Source organism: Barbatula barbatula (genome assembly GCF_947034865.1).
Source record: "Barbatula barbatula genome assembly, chromosome: 21".
Lineage (NCBI taxonomy): Eukaryota > Metazoa > Chordata > Actinopteri > Cypriniformes > Nemacheilidae > Barbatula > Barbatula barbatula.
Genome location: NC_136784.1, coordinates 16,990,248 through 17,011,746, shown reverse-complemented (window position 1 = coordinate 17,011,746; position 21,499 = coordinate 16,990,248). Strand labels below are relative to the sequence as shown.

Genomic DNA, 21,499 nt, shown 5'->3' with positions numbered 1-21,499 from the left:
AACAAAACAAACACCCTCGATGGGGAAAACACTAACTAAACTAAATTCAAAAACAGAAAACAAATACTTCCCACATGGGGCAAAAACAAACTACTAGAAAAACAAACTACTAGAAATACAAACAAGGAACTTGAACTAAACATACACGATACGGGAACTAGGAACTTGAACTATACACAATAGCAGGGAACATGTACAGGAAGTACAAGTACAAGTACAAGTGTAACAAACAAGCACAAGACAATAGACATGAGGGCATCTTATAGGAAAACGAACAAAGGAGATAACAATGGGCAGGTGTGGGTAATGAGACACAGGAGGAAAGCAATACTAGGAACGAGAGGGGCGGGGCCAATGACGAGACTGGAGAGAACACATATTATGTCCTGATTGACCATAATATGTTTCTCTCCACATAAAACACGTGGGTCTGTCATGATTCTGCCCCTAGACCAGAAAACCAAGTCAAGATTAGGCAGAATCATGACACTTCACTATATTGTGTATATATATATATATATATATATATATATATATATATATATATAATGTACGTATATATTGTATGTATAAAAGTGGAGTAAAAAACCTTGGGAGAAAACAGGCTCAGGGGGAGTTCTCCTCTGGGAAGTTAACGTAAAGCTGTTGCAAGTACAGAGAGGATAAATGCAGTATTTAAGCTGTGAGGTGCTGCGGAAGTAAGTAGCTGAGCTGATAAGTGGCAAGATAACTTGTGGGGTTAGGAAAGGATTCTCAAGTCTGTCCCAAATTATTCTCAGAAATTCTGTTTCTGAAGCATCTTACTGAACATCAGGCTAGATATGGAGCTGGGACTGACAGGCTCTCTTGTCGTCAGGAACCTGACGACAGGTTATAAAAGACCAAAAAAATTGATTTTACCATAGATGCCACTCATAAAAAGTGTACGAAAGTAACACTTTATCTGTAACTTTAAGATCATCAAAATTGACCTCTGCTATACTCACCTGTCTGGGTGGGATTATATAGGCAGGATCAAGGCATGGATGAGTGTCTTTTATGACCATGTTCACCAATACCTCATCAACCATTTGCTTGCGAGAAACTATAATGAAAGATGTTCAAAATAATATGGATATATTCATTTAAATTATGATAATGCATTCATAATTATAAATAAAAATCATGAAGCAACATTTACATTTACATTTATTCATTTGGCAGACGGTTTTATCCAAAGCGACTTACAAGTAGCCCTACTTTGTCAAGTAAACTTTATTTATATAGTGCTTTTTACAATTTTCATTGTTACAAAGAGCTGTACGTGAAACATATTGACTATAAGCAAAATATATGAGGTTAAACAAGTAACAACAAAAAAAGGTGAAAACACAGTGGAGAGACACACACACACACACACACACACCGATTCAATCACACCCACACTCAAAACTGCACAAGCTCGACAGTGCTTGCATTACAAGACAAAATAAAAATAAAGTTAAATTATCATATTTATCATCGTTCTTATAGATTAAATAAAGATTATCATAAAAAATCTAATAGCAGTTGAAATTTTGTAGTGAAGACGTGTCAAGTCGCCGCATCCTTCTTTATCCAGCTCTATCATCTCAGCTCTTTTCACGTCGCTGCTTCCCATTCCCTGCTCTACCATCAGGTCTGGTTATGAACTGCATCCTGCCGCTGTGGTAAACTTGGAACAATGAGACAAGACTGGCTGAGAGTAGAGTACTGATCTGCACCCTTTAATGCAACAAGTACATCAGTTGTTATTAGAAGTGTTCCTGGTTGATCTAACTAATGCAGCCCATACTGTCAGAGGATTTACTGTATATTATGGTAGTGTAGTGTATGCAAGATTAAAAAGGTGCATCTTTAATCTAGATTTAAACTGACAGAGTGTGTCTGCCTCCCGGAGAGTGAGGGAAGACTGTTCCAAAGTTTAGGCGCTAGATAGGAAATGGATCTACCACCTGAACTTGATTTAGAAATTCTAGGTATTACCACCTGACCGGACGTCTGAGAGCGTAGTGCACATGAAGGACTGTAATACACGAGAAGTTCACTCTAGTAGTGAGGAGCTAAACCATGCAGGGCCTTATAGGTAATAAGCAACATTTTTTTAAGTTAATGCAATGGTTTATAGGTAACCAGTGCAAGGTTGACAGAACCTTGTTAATATGCTCATACCTTTCTGTACGTGTAAAAACTCGAGCTGCCGCATTTTAAACAAGTTTTTGTAATAAGCCTGTACGGCAACCACATAATAGTCCATTACAGAAATCGTCTTGATGTCTTGAATGCATTAATTAACTTAACTCTGCATCTGATAGTGACACCATATGACGTAGTTTAGGTATATTTTTAAGATGGAAAAACTACATTTTACAGGTGCTGGCTCTCAAATGACAGATTACTATGGAATAAAACACCAAGATTCTATGCTGACGTCGAGGGTTTTATGGAACATCCGTCAGTATCTAACCAGTATTCTTGGTTGTTACGTATGGCAGTTTTCTGTCCAATAAGTAACACTTCTGTTTTGTCCGAGTTCAGTAATAAAAATTGTTACTCATCCAGTTTCTTATATCGACTAGGCAGTCGTGGCCTAATGGCTAGAGAGTCGGATTTGTGACCAAAAGGCTGCCGGTTAGATTGGTTGAGGCGGATGGACACATCATGGGCTGTCAGATGATCTTGCAACAATGCAACACACACCCAGGTCTGATCAACCTGCCTCCCTTGGCTGAGGGTGGATTGTGATAAAGGGCCCAAGCCAGGGTTCGAATTACAAAGTCGCTTTCGGGGGAGCCCTATTTTCCGATCCTCCCTGACCCTGACCGACTCAAACGCTTTTGGTGTATGTTCGGGCATTTAAAACAATAGGTTTACAGTAAACCTAACGTTTACTTGGTAAACCGTTTACTTCAAAACGCAAGCGTCAGTCTGTGTTGTTAGTGTTAGGGCAAACAGCTCTGTCCACAGTTCTGAATCAACCGCGCTTAGGCCCACATCATGCAAATCATGATAAAAACAGAATAACTCACATAACAATTATAAAAACAATTATTAAATCAATATTAAATAGGATTAGGGCCAATCCTCACAAACGCACAGATCAAGTAAGTAATTCCATGATTCTTACCTTAAATCAGAAGTGACCACAGAGGCCTGGTCCGCTGCAGGTCGCAGCGGTGGTTTCTGGCGCCAAAGTCTCGCTATGCTCGGTGCTGGTGCTGTCACTAGCAGCAACTTTTAGCGGCGGCGGCGGTAACACCGGCAAGCTAGTTGTAGCTGGTGCGCTGTCATCACTCCTCTTGGTTTGTTTTGTAAATCCAAATTGACTGAGGTTTGGCTGCTTTCTTTTTGACATTCTTATTAGTATCCACAGAGTGTTCCAAAAAACGAAAGTATGTTTTGAACTTGAAGTTAAGCTAACATTCAAATACCAACTCAGTGAGAAGTTCAAGTGGTGAAGTAAATGTAGTAATTTCAGTGCAGCGCCGCCACGCATGGATGCTCACAGCAGGAGACACAGCATTGCATTTATTAGTGGAGACAGATGTTCGGAAATAGTAATGTAATGAGCGAATAAACACACAACATTGACACATTTTTAATATCATCATTTATTTCAGGAACCTTAATGTACAGAAAATCAAAATCTATATGCGACATGTTATGACCTGGAGAACTTTCTGCATAATACGATATTGTTGCCTGTGTTTTTCTTTGTCCATGGTTCATGTGTGCAGACACGTCACTACTCCAGATGGGCGTGGTCTCTTCTAATCACTTGGAGATGGTCATTGGTCCGACGCCAGGTGCCATGTGGTTATTAGGACAGCCCCAAACACTCATCGTGGCCTTGGGTTCCTTGTGTGCCATTGAACTCTTGTGCCTTGTGTAGATGGTTCAGCTGAGGGATGTTGTTTGATGTTACTGGATGAAGTTTTGTAATTCTTGAGAATGAGTAGTGTTAGACTTTGTGTTATATTTAAGTATACTCTCACACTGTACATATCTTTTTACATTTGTTCATCAAGTTGGGGAGGTAGGGGGGGTAAGGCGCCATTTTGATTTACATACCGGTTTTTACTTTGTTTATCCTCAGGGAGTCAGGGAAGATACTCTGTTTTGTTTTCTTATTGTTTATCCTCACAGGTTATTTAGCACTCTAAAATAAGACTGTTTTGTTTATGTTGGCCTTGTCTGCCCCCCCCCCAGAGATTCCCATATGTTAATAAACTTGGTTTATTGAGTTACTTGTTTTTACGAGTGTGGTTTTCTTTGCCTGTTGCGGCCGACCCCTAGAGGTTGTAACAGACACACAAAATGGACAGTATTTTAGAGCTCCCCCTAAATGTCTCAAAGTGGGCTTTCAGGGGAGCCCAGGTCCTTTTCAGGGGAGCCGAGCTCCCATTAGCTTCCCCCATAATTTGAACCCTGGCCCAAGCACACAATGAGGATGGCGATGTGTCGCATTGATTGGGAACCATACAAAGGGCATTATCAGCAGCACCTCACCAAAAGGCATCTTTCCCCTAGGATAATGGATATGATGAAAGTGGGATCACAACTCATAATTACTGTATTTCTAGAATCATTAATTCCCATCAACACAGAGGATGCCTACCCGACGAACCTTGTGAAACCTCAGACCTTTTTTCCGAAATCTAAAGTCACGCATAAGGCGTGGGAAATGTCCTATTGGGCAATTCAACTGTGGGACTACACCACTGTTTCGAAGCTTCATGAAGCCCTTTTCGAAAGTGCCCATCACTATTCGACAAGTGTGTGGAAATGAATGGCAGAAATACTGGGATTTATGTTAGGAAGGAAGGCATTTCTACAAAATTCAAAGTTGCATAAAACGTAGTAAAATTAGTCATAATAATAGGAAGATTACCCTAACCGCAAGATTAACAATGTGTCACACTAATCTTAACGCTAACATGTCATGGGCAAACACACCTCCAGTTTATGTAATGTGTCAGGAAAGAGAAACTGTAGAGCTGTAGAGTTTTGATTAGGTGTAGGAAATATGAGCAGGAAAGAATTAGTCAAGATATATGCAAGCCTTGGGTTTTACACATTCAGCTTAAAGACACGAGTATCGAGTAAAGTGGTAACAGCATTAATAACATTCCTGAGAAATAGTGGTCTGAAAAACAGAATATAGAAACCTTCTTCGTCACACTCCAGCGCAGTGGGTGGCGGTGTGCAACCTTTACCGTTGGTTTGCAACCCACCAATAAATCCACAGATGAAGAAGAACTCGCAAAGAAGGCGGGGTTTAATCTTGAGGACATAGTGTCGCTACCCGATCCGTCCCGGAAACACGATTTGTTCCGCGCATGCGTGAAACTGACGTCACTTCCTGTTATCGCCGACGTTTTACGACAGTTTTCTCGACCTGGGAACAGCTCGGTTACGTCGTGCAGCCAAACCCCTTTCATTTATTCAATGATAACTCCTGAACTGTTTTTTTTTTTTTTTTTTTTTTATTGAACAAATATTCATGTACAAACATTATGGCAATGATAACAGTTCTTACCCATAAACGTACAAAACGGGTGCAGGTGCAGGTGCATAACATACACACAAACAAGAAAAAACGTTAAATAATAATACAAGTAATAAAATAATAAATAAATTAAAAAAAAAAAAAATATATATATATATATATATATATATAAGGGGCTAGGGTTTTTCCTTTAAATCAAATTCTTCTATTTTAGACAAAAGACTAATTGCATTATTCTTCTTAATTACTGTAAGGGCTTTTGTAAATGAAAGAAATTCACCATGAAAGGCATAGAATCTTGGTATCACCTTTAGGTATTTAGCTTTATGCACAAAAAATTTCCCAAGCATGAGGATATTGTTAACCAGGAAGTCATTGTCATTTGCCATTAAACGTCCATATATAATGTCCTTTGGTGTGAAGTCTTCGAGGTGGGGTATCTTTGGATGAAGCCAGTCGTATATGTCAGACCATAAGGCCTCTACATACATACAATGAAAAAACAAATGCTCTGAGGTTTCAATATCATCACAGAATAAACATTTATTGGAATCAAAACCAAATCGAATTCGTAAAAATTCACTCGATGGATATATCCCATTTAGAATTTTGAAATGAACTTCTTTAACTTTGGGGGGCAAAGGAAATCTTAAATATTTGGTTCGAAGTCTGGGAATGGTATCTTTTGAAAAAAAATTTGAAATTGAGTTTCTATAAACTAATACAGGAAAAGAAATGTTGTTAAATTTATTTCTAATCGTTTGGTTTGAAAGTTGGCATCCTTTAAAATCACGGCCTTCAACTACAAGTGCGGGGAGATGTGGGATTATAGCGACAGAATACGAGAGAGTTTCTTTAATTAGACATATAACAGATTTTGGGATGGCTTTAATAATAGACTCAAATTTGGCCCGATTGCAAATGAGATTATATTTAACACAGAAACTTTCATATGGTATAATTCCACTATTACTGTCAATTAAATGGGACACTGACCAAATACCTTTCTCCATCCAATTCTTGTCAAATAGTGATTTGTTCCTGACCGTAATATATCTATTGTTCCATAATGGTGAATTGTGTGGTGTAAAATTATGATTATATAAAATTTTCCAATATAACAAAACCTGTTGATGAAACTTGGATAGTTTAATTGGAAGACGCTGAACGGTGAAATCACAATTAAGTAAAAATTCTATTCCTCCTAATTTCTTAAACAATTCTCTGGGAATGTGAAACCAACAATTATTGTGGTTCAAGAAGGATTTCAACCACTTAATTTTCAGCGTCCCATTTATAGAATCAAAATCAATTGCTTGTAGCCCTCCATCTTTATAATCTTTTGTTATCTCAACTCTTCTTATGTAATGGGTTTTTTTTCTCCAGATGAAACCAAAATTAATCTGGTTGATTTTTTTAATGGCTCTATTCGAAATAGCTATTGTGTATGCAGGATAGATTAACCTTGAAATGCCCTCCATTTTAGTCAAAAAAACTCTACCTAGTAAGCTTATATCACGCAACAACCAAGAGTTAAGTTTAATTTGACATTTATCTAAAACTTTCCACACATTCATATCCTCTAATTCACCAGAATCTTTTGAAATAAGCATTCCTAAGTACTTAACTTTAGACTTTATAGGGATGTTATAAGCCTCAGTTAAAAGACATTGATGAATTGGCATTAATTCACATTTATTCAAATTCATTTTCAAACCGGAAGCTTTAGAGAAGGTGTGAATTATTTGTAAAATTTTGGGGACCTCAGTTAGCTGTTTCATGAAAATGGTAGTATCATCAGCAAACTGGCTAATGATAACTGGCTGGCCAAGTATCTCTAAAGGGGCTATGCTTGAGTTCTTAATAAAGATAGAAAGCATTTCTGTAGTTATAATAAACAGAAAAGGGGAAATAGGGCAGCCCTGTTTTATGCCACGATTGATTGGGAATCTTGGTGATGTACCTCCCGATAAAGAAACCGAACTATTCGAATTTTCATAAAGGGATTTTATAATATTTCTAAATTTATCACCAAAACCAAACAAATTTAAACAGTCAAAAATAAATTGGTGTTCAATTGAATCAAATGCCTTGTAGAAGTCAATGAAAAGAATAAAGCCACCATCTTCTATTAGATGTCCGTAATCTAAAAGATCAAGCACTAAACGAATATTATTATGTATGGATCTTCCCTTCATAAAACCGGATTGGGAATCACTTATGATTTTATGTAAAAATAATTTTAATCTGTTAGCATATATGAGGGTTACAATTTTATAATCCGTGTTTAATAATGTGATTGGTCTAAAATTATCTAAAATTTTTGGGTCTTTATCAGGTTTAGGGATTAAGGTTATGACACCTTGTTTCATAGAGAGGGGGAAAGTCATACATTCAGTTGCTTCTTTTAACATAAGCAAAAAAGGTTCTTTAAGAAAAATCCAGAAATGTTTATAGAAATTGGCTGTGAGGCCATCACACCCTGGAGATTTGTCTGAAGCCAAGCTATTTACTACTTTATCCAACTCATCGGAAGTAATATCAGCATCACACAGCGCTACATCCTCATCATCTATCTGGGGAACAAGATCTTTAATATGATTGAAAAACAATATTTCATCGTCCAGGGAAAATGATGAGGAATATAGATTGCTGTAGAAAGAGACAACTTCCTCAGTGATTGAAGCTTGATCAGTAATTACCTTGCCTTGGAGCGATAAGGCTTTAATTGAAAGTTTTTCTTGCCTTCTTTTTTCTAAACGACAGAAGTAAGAGGTACTTCTTTCCCCCTCCTCAATCCATTTGGCTCTGGACCTGATAAAGGCTCCTTCCGCTTTACGAAGATAAATTCCATCAAGCTTGTTTAGAAGATTTTGAAGTTTCTGTTTATCATTCTCAGTAGGTGAAGTTTTACTATAATACATATTTATATCTTTAATAATGTTCATTTCAGTTAATCTGTTACTTTTATTGACTGTTTTTCCAAAATTAACTGAATATTCTCTAATTTTAAATTTAAGAAATTCCCATTTGGAAATATAGGATACAATCGAACTATCAGACATCACATTAGAGACTGTGGCTTTAATACCCTCATTAAACGATTGGCTTTTTAATAAACTAGAATTGAATTTCCAATACCCTTTATTCCGTTGGCTAACACCGGGAGGGTTAAAGCTCAATTTAATGACAGCGTGATCTGTGAGGGGAGCTGCTGACATACAACAGTCGCTGAAGAAGTCTATAGCGGAGACTGAAATTAACCAAAAATCTATTCTCGACTTTACTACATTGTTTGGTTTGAACCATGAATATTGCTTAACGTTAGGATATTTAAATCTCCAGAGATCCAATAGATTGTGAGTGCGACAAAGACCATTTAAAACAGGGTTGTTAGAACTGAGACTACATCTGGAGGGATATCTATCAAGCCATTCATCACTAACCATGTTAAAGTCACCACCCATAATTATGACAGCAGTTGGATAAATGAGTTTAAGGTTTACAATTACATTAGAAATATCTGAAATCAACTGTCTGTTTTGAATTAAATTATTAAACCCATAAACATTAATCAAAATAATGTATTGATCATCCATTTCTAGAACACAAACAAGCCAGTGGCCATTGTTGCTAAATCTAGATGTCAATATTTTACCAGGTGAGTTACAGAACAAAATGGCCACACCTGCTGATCTATTAGACCCATGGTCAAAGATAATTTTTTCACCCCATTGGTTTACCCAAAACTTTTCATCCTCTGGTCTTGAATGAGTTTCTTGTAAGAAAATAAAGTGTGCTTTTTCACCCTTACAAAACAAAAATATTGATTTCCTCTTAGTGTTCTCTCTTAAGCCCCTAGCATTGAGTGAAATACATGAAAAAAAATATTCATAAACAAACTAACAACCGTCAGTAAATATTAAAGTCCAACAGACTAAACTTTTAAAGAGAAGTGAGAAAAAGCTCAAATAGGCAATGTCCCTTCAGTAAGAGTTGAATGTAGATGAAACCATACTGCCTTTCCAAACCTATATCGTTACCTTGTGTGCTCCTAAGTGACTCTCTGTCCGTTAATATAACCCGCACCACCTCTGAAGAACGCACGCTTTCCAGCATCTCTTGCTTCTTTAATTTTTGGCCACAGTGCAGCTCGGGTCTCCCTGTCGGCTTTGCAGAGGTCTTCGATAAAGCTGATACGAAGTTCTTTGCAAATCGCGTGATCCTTGGTCATTCTCCACAGCGCATCCCGATGCAATCTCTGAGTGAACTGAATTATGACGTGTCTTGATATGTTCCCCTCACGTCTCCCTATTCGATGAACTGAGTCCAGAATCTGGTTAATGCTCGAGGACCATGAAGGTGAGATTTTGACCAGTAACTCAGCTACCGCCACCCGTATGTCTTCGCCATCCTTTTCTTTTAATCCACGAATTCTGAGATTCCACCGCCGTTTGTATCGTTCTAACTCAAGGACACGTTCCATTAGATCTGCGTTGTCTTTCTTTACAGCCGTTACATCTCGAACTGTCGATTGCAGCTGCATTTTGCAATCTTTAATTTCTGCCGCGTTGAACTCGACAGCCTTAGCTATGCTAGACAACATGATGGAGTTCTGTTTCAGCTGGGAGCCCAGTGTATCCACCTTATCAGTTAGTTGCTTTATTGCATCCAGGACCGCATTCATACCTTCATTTCCTTCTGACCCCGTAATCTGCCTTTTAGCTGTTGGTGAGTTCTTTTCCGGTGAGAACGGATCTTTTCTTTTAGTTTTTTCGGTGGAAACAACTTCCATCCTAACGGCATACTCGTGGTCGTCAGTTGCGTCGATGCTGCTGGATAAATTACCCAGATTCTTTTCCTTCAACGACATGGTGCACAAACTGATTCGATGATTTAAAATATACTGTTGTTTGTAATTTTAAAAAGGAGCACAATGTGGCAATATGGATAGCAAAATATTGTTAATATCTGGGACAGGCCTAGAGAGCTCAGATCTTACAAAGCACCCGGTCCGCCATCTTGCCGGAACTCCCCATAACTCCTGAACTACAAGCACTTATTATAGAACATGTAAGTTTTGTTTACAGAAAATTTTCCAACAAATTCTTAAGAGACTGTTTAATACAACATTGTTTTCCTGGTCCAGTATTGAGAAATTATATTTTTCGTCATTATGAGAAGAACGATGTGTGTAAAATTAGGACTGTGTTTCATTCATTTCCCATTAATCCTAAATGTAAAGAGGTGCATTTTAAAATTCTGAATCATATATATCCAACAAAAGAATTTTTAAGAGTAAGATTTAACGTTGGTAATTCAAATGTATGCCAAATATGCAAGGTAGAGATAGAAACGGTTGAACACTTATTTTATCAGTGCAATGTGGTAACCATATTCTGGAACGATGCGTTGAGCTGGTTGCAACAAAGATTCCCTGTAAGGCTGATATTGTCGTGGGAACTTATTAAGTTTGGACTATTAATTAAGGATAAAAAGTTATTTTTTGTAATTAATAATGTGTTGCTTTTATTGAAATTTTATATACACAAATGTAAATTTTTCAAAATTCCTCCACGGTTAGTGGCTGTCAAGGAGGAATTCAGAGTATATTTAATGACCGTGAAAAAGTTGAAAAGCCCTAAAGCAGTGTATTTGTACTCAGTGTTGGAAGATCTTGGTTTTATAATTTGAATAACTTCCTACTCCACTACTTTGTTTAATTTATTGTTTGTTTATTTATTTATGTATTTTTTTTCACTGTCTTCATTGTATTTATGAATGATATGAATATTATGTTCTAATATTTGTATGTAAGCTAAGGTTGGTTGTGAATGTTAAACTATGATTGTCTTTTTTTGTTAATGTTCTACAATGTTAATAAATAAAAAACAAAAAAAAACCTTTCATTATGTGTGACAGCGGTATGGATTCATTTGCTTTTCACGAAAGACTTCAAAAATTTATCTAAAAAGGAGAAATTCCTGACTGTCCTACCGGGCATCTTCGAATTAAGTAGCGTTAAGCAATTTTATATTTAACAAAAAGGAGAACTGACCATCTAGAAAACTATAAAAACCTTCACAGAGATGCAAATTTTTCCATTAAAATACTACAATGAACTATTAGCTTTTACTATTAAAACCATTACAAATGTCATTCCTTGCAGTGTGATTTGGGCATGATTCCTGTAGGATTGAATTGTGTTATTGGTTATAAAATCAATTTATATAAAAAATTGGTTAAATTGATGTCATGTTTTTATTGACCTTTATCGATATCAGATAGTCAGATAATATGAATTTTGACTGCAACTTTCATGCTTTTTTTTCTTATTTAAACAGGCGACAGACTCTTCTACGCCGGCCCAACTAAACAGTACAGTGCTATAATAGCCCTGGACCTGGCAATCACTGTGGCATCAGAGGCAGTTGCAACAGTTGTTTTTTAAACTAACTGTGGATGCACTTTTCCTTTTCCAGTTTTTCCTCAACAGTCCAGTGGGGATTCTTGCGGTGTCTACATGCAAGTCTTTCAATGTAATTTGTGTTTCACAGTATGTAATTTGTGTTTCACAGTTTTGCTTAGAGGGATATGATAGATTCTACAGATATAATTTCAGTATCTTGGCTGTATTAAGTAAGCTAAAGCTATTAAATAGAGTTCATATACGTTTACATATATTTCAAAGGCATGGACAGAGGTTTGCATACTGGACTGAAGAAGCATCCCAACTCCTTCAGGGGATCGTTGAGCCTGTGTTTAGGGTGTCGAAATTCACCACCACCAAACTGTCACCCAGCAGAAGAGTAGTGGATGACAAGGACATTGATAAGGTAAATTATTATACAGAAGTGGTTATACATTAAACATTTGCATGCATGCTGAATAAATAGTTTAAATGTTGTGTCATTTTAGTATGCAAGAAATAATTTAGTCAACCAATTAGAATGTAACATAAACTTCACTTACTTCAATAGGTGCAGGACCCAACTATTGTGCAAGACCTAAATACAGCATGGGACTGGGTACAGAATCACAGACACTTATTCCGTGGGGAGGTGACGGAGCCGGCCTTTTTGCAGATGAACAGGGGTGTTTGAGAAAATGCCATCAAGAACCTCCTGGGGGGTCAATTCTCTGAGGCGAAGGATGACTTTTTGTTTATATTTTACTACCAAGAAGACATGGAAACATTTTTGTCATATTGTGTTGTTGATGAACAAGGCCTAAAGGTCAATGCTATGTTCAACAATGAGAAATGTAGTGTGTGAGTGTGTGTATGTGCGAGTGAGTGTGAGTGATTGAGAGAGAGAGAGTGTGTGAGTGAGAGAGAGTGTGTGAGAGAGAGAGAGAGTGTGTGTGTGTGTGTGTGTGTGTGTGCGTGCGTGCGTGCATGCGTGCGTGTGTGAATGAGTGAGAGAGTGAGTGAGTGAGTGAGTGAGAGAGAGAGAGAGGGTGTGTGTGAGTGAGGAATAGAACACATGTATGAATAAATTGAATCAATGCATATATAACTTTATTCTGTGTGTTTCTTAAATGCAGACATGTGTTAAACAATCTAGAACAGTTAAGTAGAACCCTCTTTAGAAAATTAATTGAAAGAAACACATCTGTATTTTCCAAAGTCTGTCTAGAGAATTTAAACAATTCAGTTTAATTTGACCATTTATTTAATTCAACAAAGTGAATTTATGGCACATATTAACCAAATTTGAACTGATATGGATTTAGTAGTTATTTTTTATAACCACCATAAAACAAACAGGCATTATAATAATGCAGCAACAATTTAACAAGCCAGGAAATATCTCAAAGCAGCTTAAGAAACACATTAAGAAAAAATAAACGTATAGGCCTACAGATATAATAAATACACTTATTAATAAATGTAATACAAAATTTATAAAAACGCAGTGGGCGTATCGGGTGGCGAGTGTAAAGCATAATAATAATTATATTATAAATAATACCCGAAACTGCCGTAAAGTGTTTCGATTGATTTCAGACCGGAAGTGACGTCCGTTTCGCGCATGCGCCGTACAAATCGTGTTTCCGGGACGGATCGGGTAGCGACACATAGGTTAGGAAGAGGAGGACGGCCATCTTCGTGAGGTCGCATGCCGTTGTGGTGAGTTTAAAGAACGAATCGCTAATAATAATTAATGTTATTTGGCGGTGCGGTGTCTTTTTTATTCAAAAGACTGATTTTATATGAGTATAAATGCACATAAGACATCTATTTAGGGGTTGTTATCTAACTTTACACTCCTGCACGAACACGTCAGACACGATATAAGCTCTGCTTGAGTTACAGTCATATTCATACGGTCGATCAATATAAATGATCCATTGAATTCGGTTGTTAAGTGTTGACGTAAGGAATACATTTTTCTGGCCTAGGCATATATTCAAATCAAGCGGGGCTACAGCTTAAACAGCTGTTTATGAGCACTGTTTACTAATATTTCATATTTAAGCGAAACGTGTATCAACAAGCGGATGGACAGAAGCTTTCGTATGGTCATTTAACATAAATGTCAAGTCTGGAAGACCGTTCAGCCCAAATTTAACCTTAATAAATAACAGATAACGTGTACTATCTTGATATACAAACAAAATGGGTTTAATATTATGGTACTCCGTCGTATATTTATATTAAATTAAAAATGTCATTATGTTTATCCATTATATTTTACATGTAAGTTTAAAGTGTCTTTTGTGTGAATACCTCCTATAAAAAGGACACAAAAATATGTGGACACCTCTATTGTGACATGCCATTTTTTTTTATATAAATCTTTGCCCACAGATGCCCAGACACTGTTCTGCTGTAGGTTGTAAGTCACGGGACACAAAAGGTCTTCGAAAAACAGGAATCACTTTTCACAGGTGTGTCCGTGAAAGACTTTTTAAAATATGCTTTTCAATAGACTTTCAACAGGATACCAATGGAACCAATAAATTGTAATTTCGATCCTTTACAATAGGTTATGATTTCAAGTGATAATGGTTCTTTTCAAATTTTGAGATTTGTGGTTTATGCTGCCTTCACATGCTCTCAGAATTATTAATTTCTAGGTAGAATTGGACATGATCTTCCTATGGCAAACACAACATCAGAGGTCGTTCATGTACAATTTTTACCTAGGTTGCCTAGATGCTTTTATCTAGTGCACAGAGAAAGCTGTACATTTTAGGGGTAGGTACTTGGTAGGTATACTCAGCCTGTTGAGTCACAGGAAAGCTTCTTGGTTCATTTGACCAATGCATTATTTTTTCCAGGTTGCCAAAGAAGGGAAACCCTCGTCGTACAAGTTGGATTATCAATTCCCGTCGAAAAGGTCCTTGTGGGAAAGGACAGTGGGACCCCCAGAGTAATTTCATCTACTTCTGCTCCAATCATTTTACCCCTGACAGCTTTGAACTCTCTGGTGTCAGGTCTGTAGTTAATTCGTTTCTAATATCCTTGCCATTTCCACTTTAAAGAGAAGCAATGGTGAAAACAAATGATTTCCCCGATCATAAAGTTTGGTATAATTGCTTGGATGAAATTATTCTAAAACATTAAAGTATGTTAAAGGGTAACTCCCCCAAAGAGTACAAGTTCTGTTATGAATTACCTGCCATTAAGTCTCTCCACAACCTCCAACACAACAACTTCTCTACTGCTGGTTTGTCACTGACAAAATGTGCAATTTAACATGAAATTACAATTAAGATCTTTGTCATTTTGACAGCAAATTTTTATTTAGTTTTAGTCATAGTCTTTTGACTAGTCTATCCCCATCATTTTAGTTTTAGTCTAGTTTTAGTCAACGAAATTTACATTATATTTAGTCTCCTAAAATCTAACTGGTTTAACTAATTTAATTAGTGTAATTAAATGTTCTATACAAAGATTTAACTGTTTTGTCATAATTTAATATACTAATTAAATTAAACCAGGTCATTACCTTTATTTTTTAGAAAAGTTTAGTAACTGCTGAATATGCATTGTTGCAACAAAGAAAATATTAGACCATTAACGACATGTACCAGTTCATTCAGTCTCATTTTGACTCAATTGACTGATGTATTCATTCAGTACATTCGACCAATGAAACGCTCTGACAGAGGATACATTAACATTGGCATATATAAAAACAAATAAAAAAAGAGTCAATAAATAAAATAAAGTTTGGGGGTGACTCGCCAGCAGTCAGGCTTCAAGTTAGCTGCGTTTACCGGCGATTGTGAAGGAAAATAAAACCCTTTGTAAAGCACGTGGAGACACAGATTGTGTCTTGTGTTCCTCCTCCTCCCAGAGACTTCTCTCTAGTACTGCATATGTGAGATAAGCATGTGACGCGCTGGCGCAGAGTAGGTATCGCGTCTTCACCGCTTAACGAATAGAATATCCCCATCTTTCTATCAGTTTAAAATTTTTAACAAAATAAATGTATTAATTTTAATGTCATTGATTTAGCTTGTAGCTCAATTCATGATGTGATAAACACGAGGAAGCAATTTTGACTTGCCCCGGCCGGGGAAAAATGTAATAACAGTAGATATTAGGAAAGGTAAGGGGCATTGATCTGGAAGTGTAAAAGTACAGTAGAGAAAGTAAATTTTGAGAGTAATTATGTGCTAATTCCAGCAAAAGTGTCTGGATAAGAATTTAGGACATAGTTGCAGCCTGTTGATAGCCAACATGGATTTTGCACCGTTTGTACTAGTGTTGTAACAATACAGGAATTTGTAATTTCACATTTACATTGTCATTTAGTAGACGTTTTTATCCAAAGCGACTTACAAAGAGATCAGGGAGCAATAACCGATATGTCATACAGGAGCAGTAATACAATAGGTGCAAATACAAAGTTACTAGTTTCAACAAAAGCTAGCCACTACCTTGTTGAGAGAAAGAGAGAGGCTTTTTTCATTTGTCTGTCAAGTATTCACAGTAGAGATGGGTTTTAAGTCGTTTTTTGAAAGTTGTGAGAGATGTGGTTGACCGGACCGAGTTAGGAAGAATGTTCCACCAGAAAGGAAAGTGATTTACCTTGTCTTATGAGTGAAGGAGGGTGTAAAGGTATGCCGATGCAGATCCAGTGAGATAGGATCTAACCTTTCCAATGTTAAACTTCTATATGATGCCTTAAAAATATCAATATTCGATACCGTTTTCGATACCACAGGAAGAAATTGCCATAATATTAAGGCCCTAAAGTTTTTCTTTTAATTGAACAAGACTAGACAATGAAGTATATTATTTCTATACTATTTAGTCAAAGTTGTAAATTTCTGTGTTCTACCATTTTTATCTTTATGCTAAAACATTTTATGTTTGCTAAAACATTTTATGTTACTTTACTTTAAATACTTAAGTATCAAAAGTACTTTTTGTATTAAATCTACTTAAGTACAATATTGATTTGTTACTTTAAGACTTTTACTCAAGTCATATTCAAAAGGTTACTTTCACTTCTACCAAAGTACATGTCTGGCAAGATATTTGTACTTGTGCTCAAGTATTGCTTTTAGGTACTTTATACATCACTGGACCTATGATTTGCATTTATATTAGCTGATCTGTGACCTAAAATCCATGATCCAAACTGTGAGTTTTGTGATCCGTTGCACATCATTATTAGAAGCTTACTGTTGTGACTAAGGGGAAGCAAAGGCAATCATTTTGGAGACTGATCTGTTTATGCATTTGTTAAATAATTTATTTATGTTTATTTATGACCAAAAAACAGATTGTAGCATTAAACAGGATGAATACATGTTCTCTTGCTTTTTAGTGGCTATCGCAGGCTTAAGGATGATGCAATTCCCACTGTTTTCGAAATTCAGAATCAGAAACGAGGCACAGCTAGATGTGCTACAAAGAGAAGAGGCAGACCCCGAAACGTGGACGAACAGATCAGGTACCTTGCATTAAGCTCCAATTTAAAGGCTGTTACCTTTCTAAAAAAATTACCTAAAGTTTACGCTGTTTTAATTTTTGAGGATATAAAATCCTTGATCTTAGAAAACAGTTAAGTGTTTCTGTCCTTTTTTATTTCTCTACTGTGGATATGTTTGTTTTACCTAATGAGTAATATAATAAATGTTTTCAACAATTCACTTTAGTGTCAAGAACTCCTCCAATAATGAGGACTCAGAAAGCGATGAGATATACAACGGTGGAAGAGTGACGCAGACGGCAGCATATGATAAGGGTGTTAAGAGCTCTGAACAAGTTAAAAAGGAGGAAAATCGAGGGCAACCTCCTCCCCAACCATCATCGGAGGCTGTTAACACTGCTGTAGATGATCAGCTGGCTGTTCCCTCTTCTCCTCAACCTTCCCCACGTCCACCTTCTCCATCCTGCTACATGAGGCGTCTCCCTCCACCACCTGGCTTCTATCTGCCAAAAGAACACAACTATGCTCAGTTGTGCCCTTTACTTTGGCGTAAACGCTATGATAAAGCCATTGACAGCTTAGAAAAAACACAGCACCTTCTTAGTGCGGCCCGGCGCCGGGAGAATCGGTTACGCAATGCCCTTTTGCGTCTAAGAGAGAACCGGCTTAAAAGTAACCTTATTCGTGTGCGACATGGAGCAAAAGGAAAGGAGGACAAAGGAGGAAGGTTTTCAAGCTGGGTTGCTCAAAAAGCAGATCTTTTGACTGAGGGTTGGAAAGGCCAGGCACTGGCAAGGTCAAAGGTCACGGTGGAAGATGAGGAAGGATTTTGTTTTTATTGTGGAAGAGACAGTGAGGGAAACAAAGTAACTGGCCATAAAGACGCAACAGTTGGACCTGATGATGTTCAAGGGATCCAGGTAAGGCGCAGGCCTAAAGGAATAAAGGAAATCGTAAAAAAAGTAAATGTTCCTAAAACACTCAAAGATCGAGGGTCAGTGAACACAATCACTGATGTGCCACCCATTGACCAACAGAGCTACTATGTTTATTACTGTGAGAGTGTTGAGAAGGAGGACACGATGCAGGTGGTCACCGTAGAATTGCAACCACACCAGCTTAACACAGAGAATGAAGCTTTTATTGACATGCAGAATAATGCCGAAACCATCCAACAACAACTTGCTGTGCTGCAACCACAGACTGAAGAAATACACCCACAGACGCATACTGTACATGGACCTGTAAAATACTCATCCACACTGCATGATGCTTCAGCACCATTCCAGCTTCAGGTTCTGCAGTCACATCAGGGACTGCTTTTTCCAGAGATTGATACAAAAGAAAAGAGCGAAATAGAAATGGATAATGGAGGAGGACAGCACTATTACTGGGTACAGGAAAGGACAGATGATCATGTCATATTGATGTCAGTGCCTGCGGAAACAAGAAAACAGAGCAAAAGTGAAAATGTTGAGAGTGTGATTGAGGCTGTGCAACATCAGTCAGTATTGGAGAGGTTTCACTTGAGGGGGACCGAGGATCCACTACATGTAAAATGCGATTCCACTCCATTGAAAACTACAGGGTGGGGTAACAGTCAAGTCACTCGTCAGTCAAACATGAGGCATACAGGAGTGGGTGGAGATGTAAGGGAGAGACTAAAGGAACATCTTGAGGGGTTTGAGCTGCAGCTTAGCAGCGAGTTTATTGATTGAATTGCTCTATATATTGCTGCTATAATCTTGCCCGTGGTTATATTTCCAAACAATTTGCAACCTGTACCTACAGAAAGGCTCTTTGCAGAAGAGTTGAGCAATCTGTTTAGATCAGCATCATTGGAAACCATAATTTAATAAAACACTACTACAATGTTTATGTTGAAAATTAAAATGTTCACTTTGACAATAAACATGGAGTATGGACAGTTTCATCAATATTAGACAGCAGTATTATGAGGATTGGCCCTTAAAAGCATTGTTTTTAAGCTTTGTTCACTTAAAACTCAAGCCAATGTTAACTACTTGCATAGATCAATTTAAATGTGCATTGTCAAAGGAAGGCCCAGTTCTTTATTCCTCTTAAGGTGTTAACCATTAAAAAATTTAAATCCTGGGGAGTTTGATCCTTACATTTGTAATTGGCTTGCCTGTAATCCCAAAACTCTATTTTCTATAAAGCTTGTAAAATGATGTGCATAGTCAGTACAAAAAAACTGGTTGGATGTAGAGACCACATTTACGGTGGTCCATATTGAACTATCATTATTCCTCAACAACACAATTTCCCTTTGTTATAACAAAGTACTTGGTTTAGATTGTGTGATTAATTTATTGGACTTTATGTGGATCTCTCTTTTTAATTAGAATCTATTTTGCATGAGCATCCATATGTATCCGAAAGTATTGAATACTAATTAAAGCTTTAACAATGTACATACATATACACAAGATATAAACATAATACTCAAAAACCTAGAATAATTATGTTGATACAAAAAATACCTGCGTATTCAGTGTTCATTGATCTTAATCTAATAAAAATCAAGTGGTGTGTTGACCCCAACAATGACAGTGAGAGTATTACCACAATGTGGATACACAGAAAAACAGTTTTCTGTATTCACCACAGAATTTGTATTGTGTGTGTCAATATTTTACATACATTTACAGATATTCTTTAAATACGTTCATTTGTCAATTTCTTTTTTTTTTATGTCGTTTGCTTGTGTAAGTACAGAGCACGAGCTTTCGTCAGTTCGAGCAGAAAATGGATGAGATGTGTAAACATTCGGATTGAATTCATACACACTGGGGCGCCGCCAGGAATTTTGGGCCCCATGAAGAAAAATCTATTGGGCCCCCTCTGTGCAGCTGTTGGCACCACATCTCTAGGCCCTTACTGTCCAATCAAAAGCTTTAAATAACTCCAATCAAAGGCTTGCAACTGTCTTGCTTCTTGTAGTGCAATACTAGTACTAGCAAAATATTTACTCCTGGTGATCTGTAAATGTAAGTCTACATACAGTATGCAGCTCACTATTTGATGCAAGATTAAAAGCCACCATAAAAATGTCCATTCTTAATGTATTTTTATTGTAAAAATATTGACAGATTTAAAAAAAGAAAAAACCTAAATATATATTAACTTTTAATAAAAATAAATTAACATCATCATCTCAAAACAATGAAAACAGCTTTTTTTTACTTAACTGCACATATATGCCAACAACAAAATAAAGTTGACGTGTAAAACGGAATTTCCACATCAGGGTTATTATAGTGCTACAAAACAGATAAAGTGATCACTAAATCAATAGGTGGAATATGGTCATAACAAAACTAACAGTACCAGTGACATCAAATTAAAAGGTAAGTTAACATGGTACAAATAAGAACAATGGAAATATATACCAATAAATGACACTAACACTACAGAACATTGACCCAAATTACCTATAGTTCTGTGTTATCATCACTTGATTACATACATTAGATATGATAGATTTGTGTGTGTGTGTGTGTGCAAGCTTCTCAAATACACTGCCCTTCATGGTGGGAATAATAAGGTCTGTATCTATAGATGTCATTTAATGGCCAAAATTCAGTCTAAATGAACGCATCAAACTGGATTATTTTAATATTGTCTGTAACCTACATGCAGTTTGAGGTGAGCTACTCATTGTTTTTTAGATTAGATAGATTAGATTCAACTTTATTGTCATTACACATATACAAGTACAGTGTAACGAAATGTAATTTAGGTCTAACCAGAAGTGCATAGCAAGTGCAGGATATACAGTTAGAATAAATACAGAATACAATATGAGAGAATATAATACAGTGGGCATGGACTATAAAAATATTTTGCAGTAGGAATGTTCTATGAAAATATGACAGTAGGTATATACTATGAACAATATATACAGATGACTATATACTATCAACATTAATGTTCAGGTGGCTATGAACAGATGATAATTTAGACTCATTTAGGCTATTGTTTCTAAATGCATCTAATACAGACAAGAGGTTATTTTTTATGTCATAATGGTCATTATGTGAGAAAAACAATTTTG

General features: G+C 36.7%; 1 protein-coding gene across 1 annotated transcript; it reads left to right on the top strand.

The window, feature by feature from the left end:
• The first annotated feature begins 5,212 nt into the window (after positions 1-5,212).
• thap7 (THAP domain containing 7) lies at positions 5,213-20,532 on the top strand. The gene is made up of 6 exons (XM_079485645.1): positions 5,213-5,313; positions 13,611-13,658; positions 14,340-14,419; positions 14,813-14,968; positions 17,317-17,442; positions 17,648-20,532. Exons 3-6 carry the CDS (start codon positions 14,340-14,342, stop codon positions 19,137-19,139), a joined length of 1,854 nt encoding a protein of 617 aa, XP_079341771.1. The 5' UTR covers positions 5,213-5,313; positions 13,611-13,658; the 3' UTR covers positions 19,140-20,532.
• Positions 20,533-21,499: the final 967 nt, after the last annotated feature.

Excerpts from the sequence above, each read along its gene's own strand:
- thap7 (XM_079485645.1), top strand. The coding sequence starts at position 14,340 with ATGCCCAGACACTGTTCTGCTGTAGGTTGTAAGTCACGGGACACAAAA. Across the intron at positions 14,969-17,316 it reads TTTGAACTCTCTGGTGTCAG|TGGCTATCGCAGGCTTAAGG; the intron begins GTCTGTAGTTAA and ends CTTGCTTTTTAG. Across the intron at positions 17,443-17,647 it reads AACGTGGACGAACAGATCAG|TGTCAAGAACTCCTCCAATA; the intron begins GTACCTTGCATT and ends AATTCACTTTAG.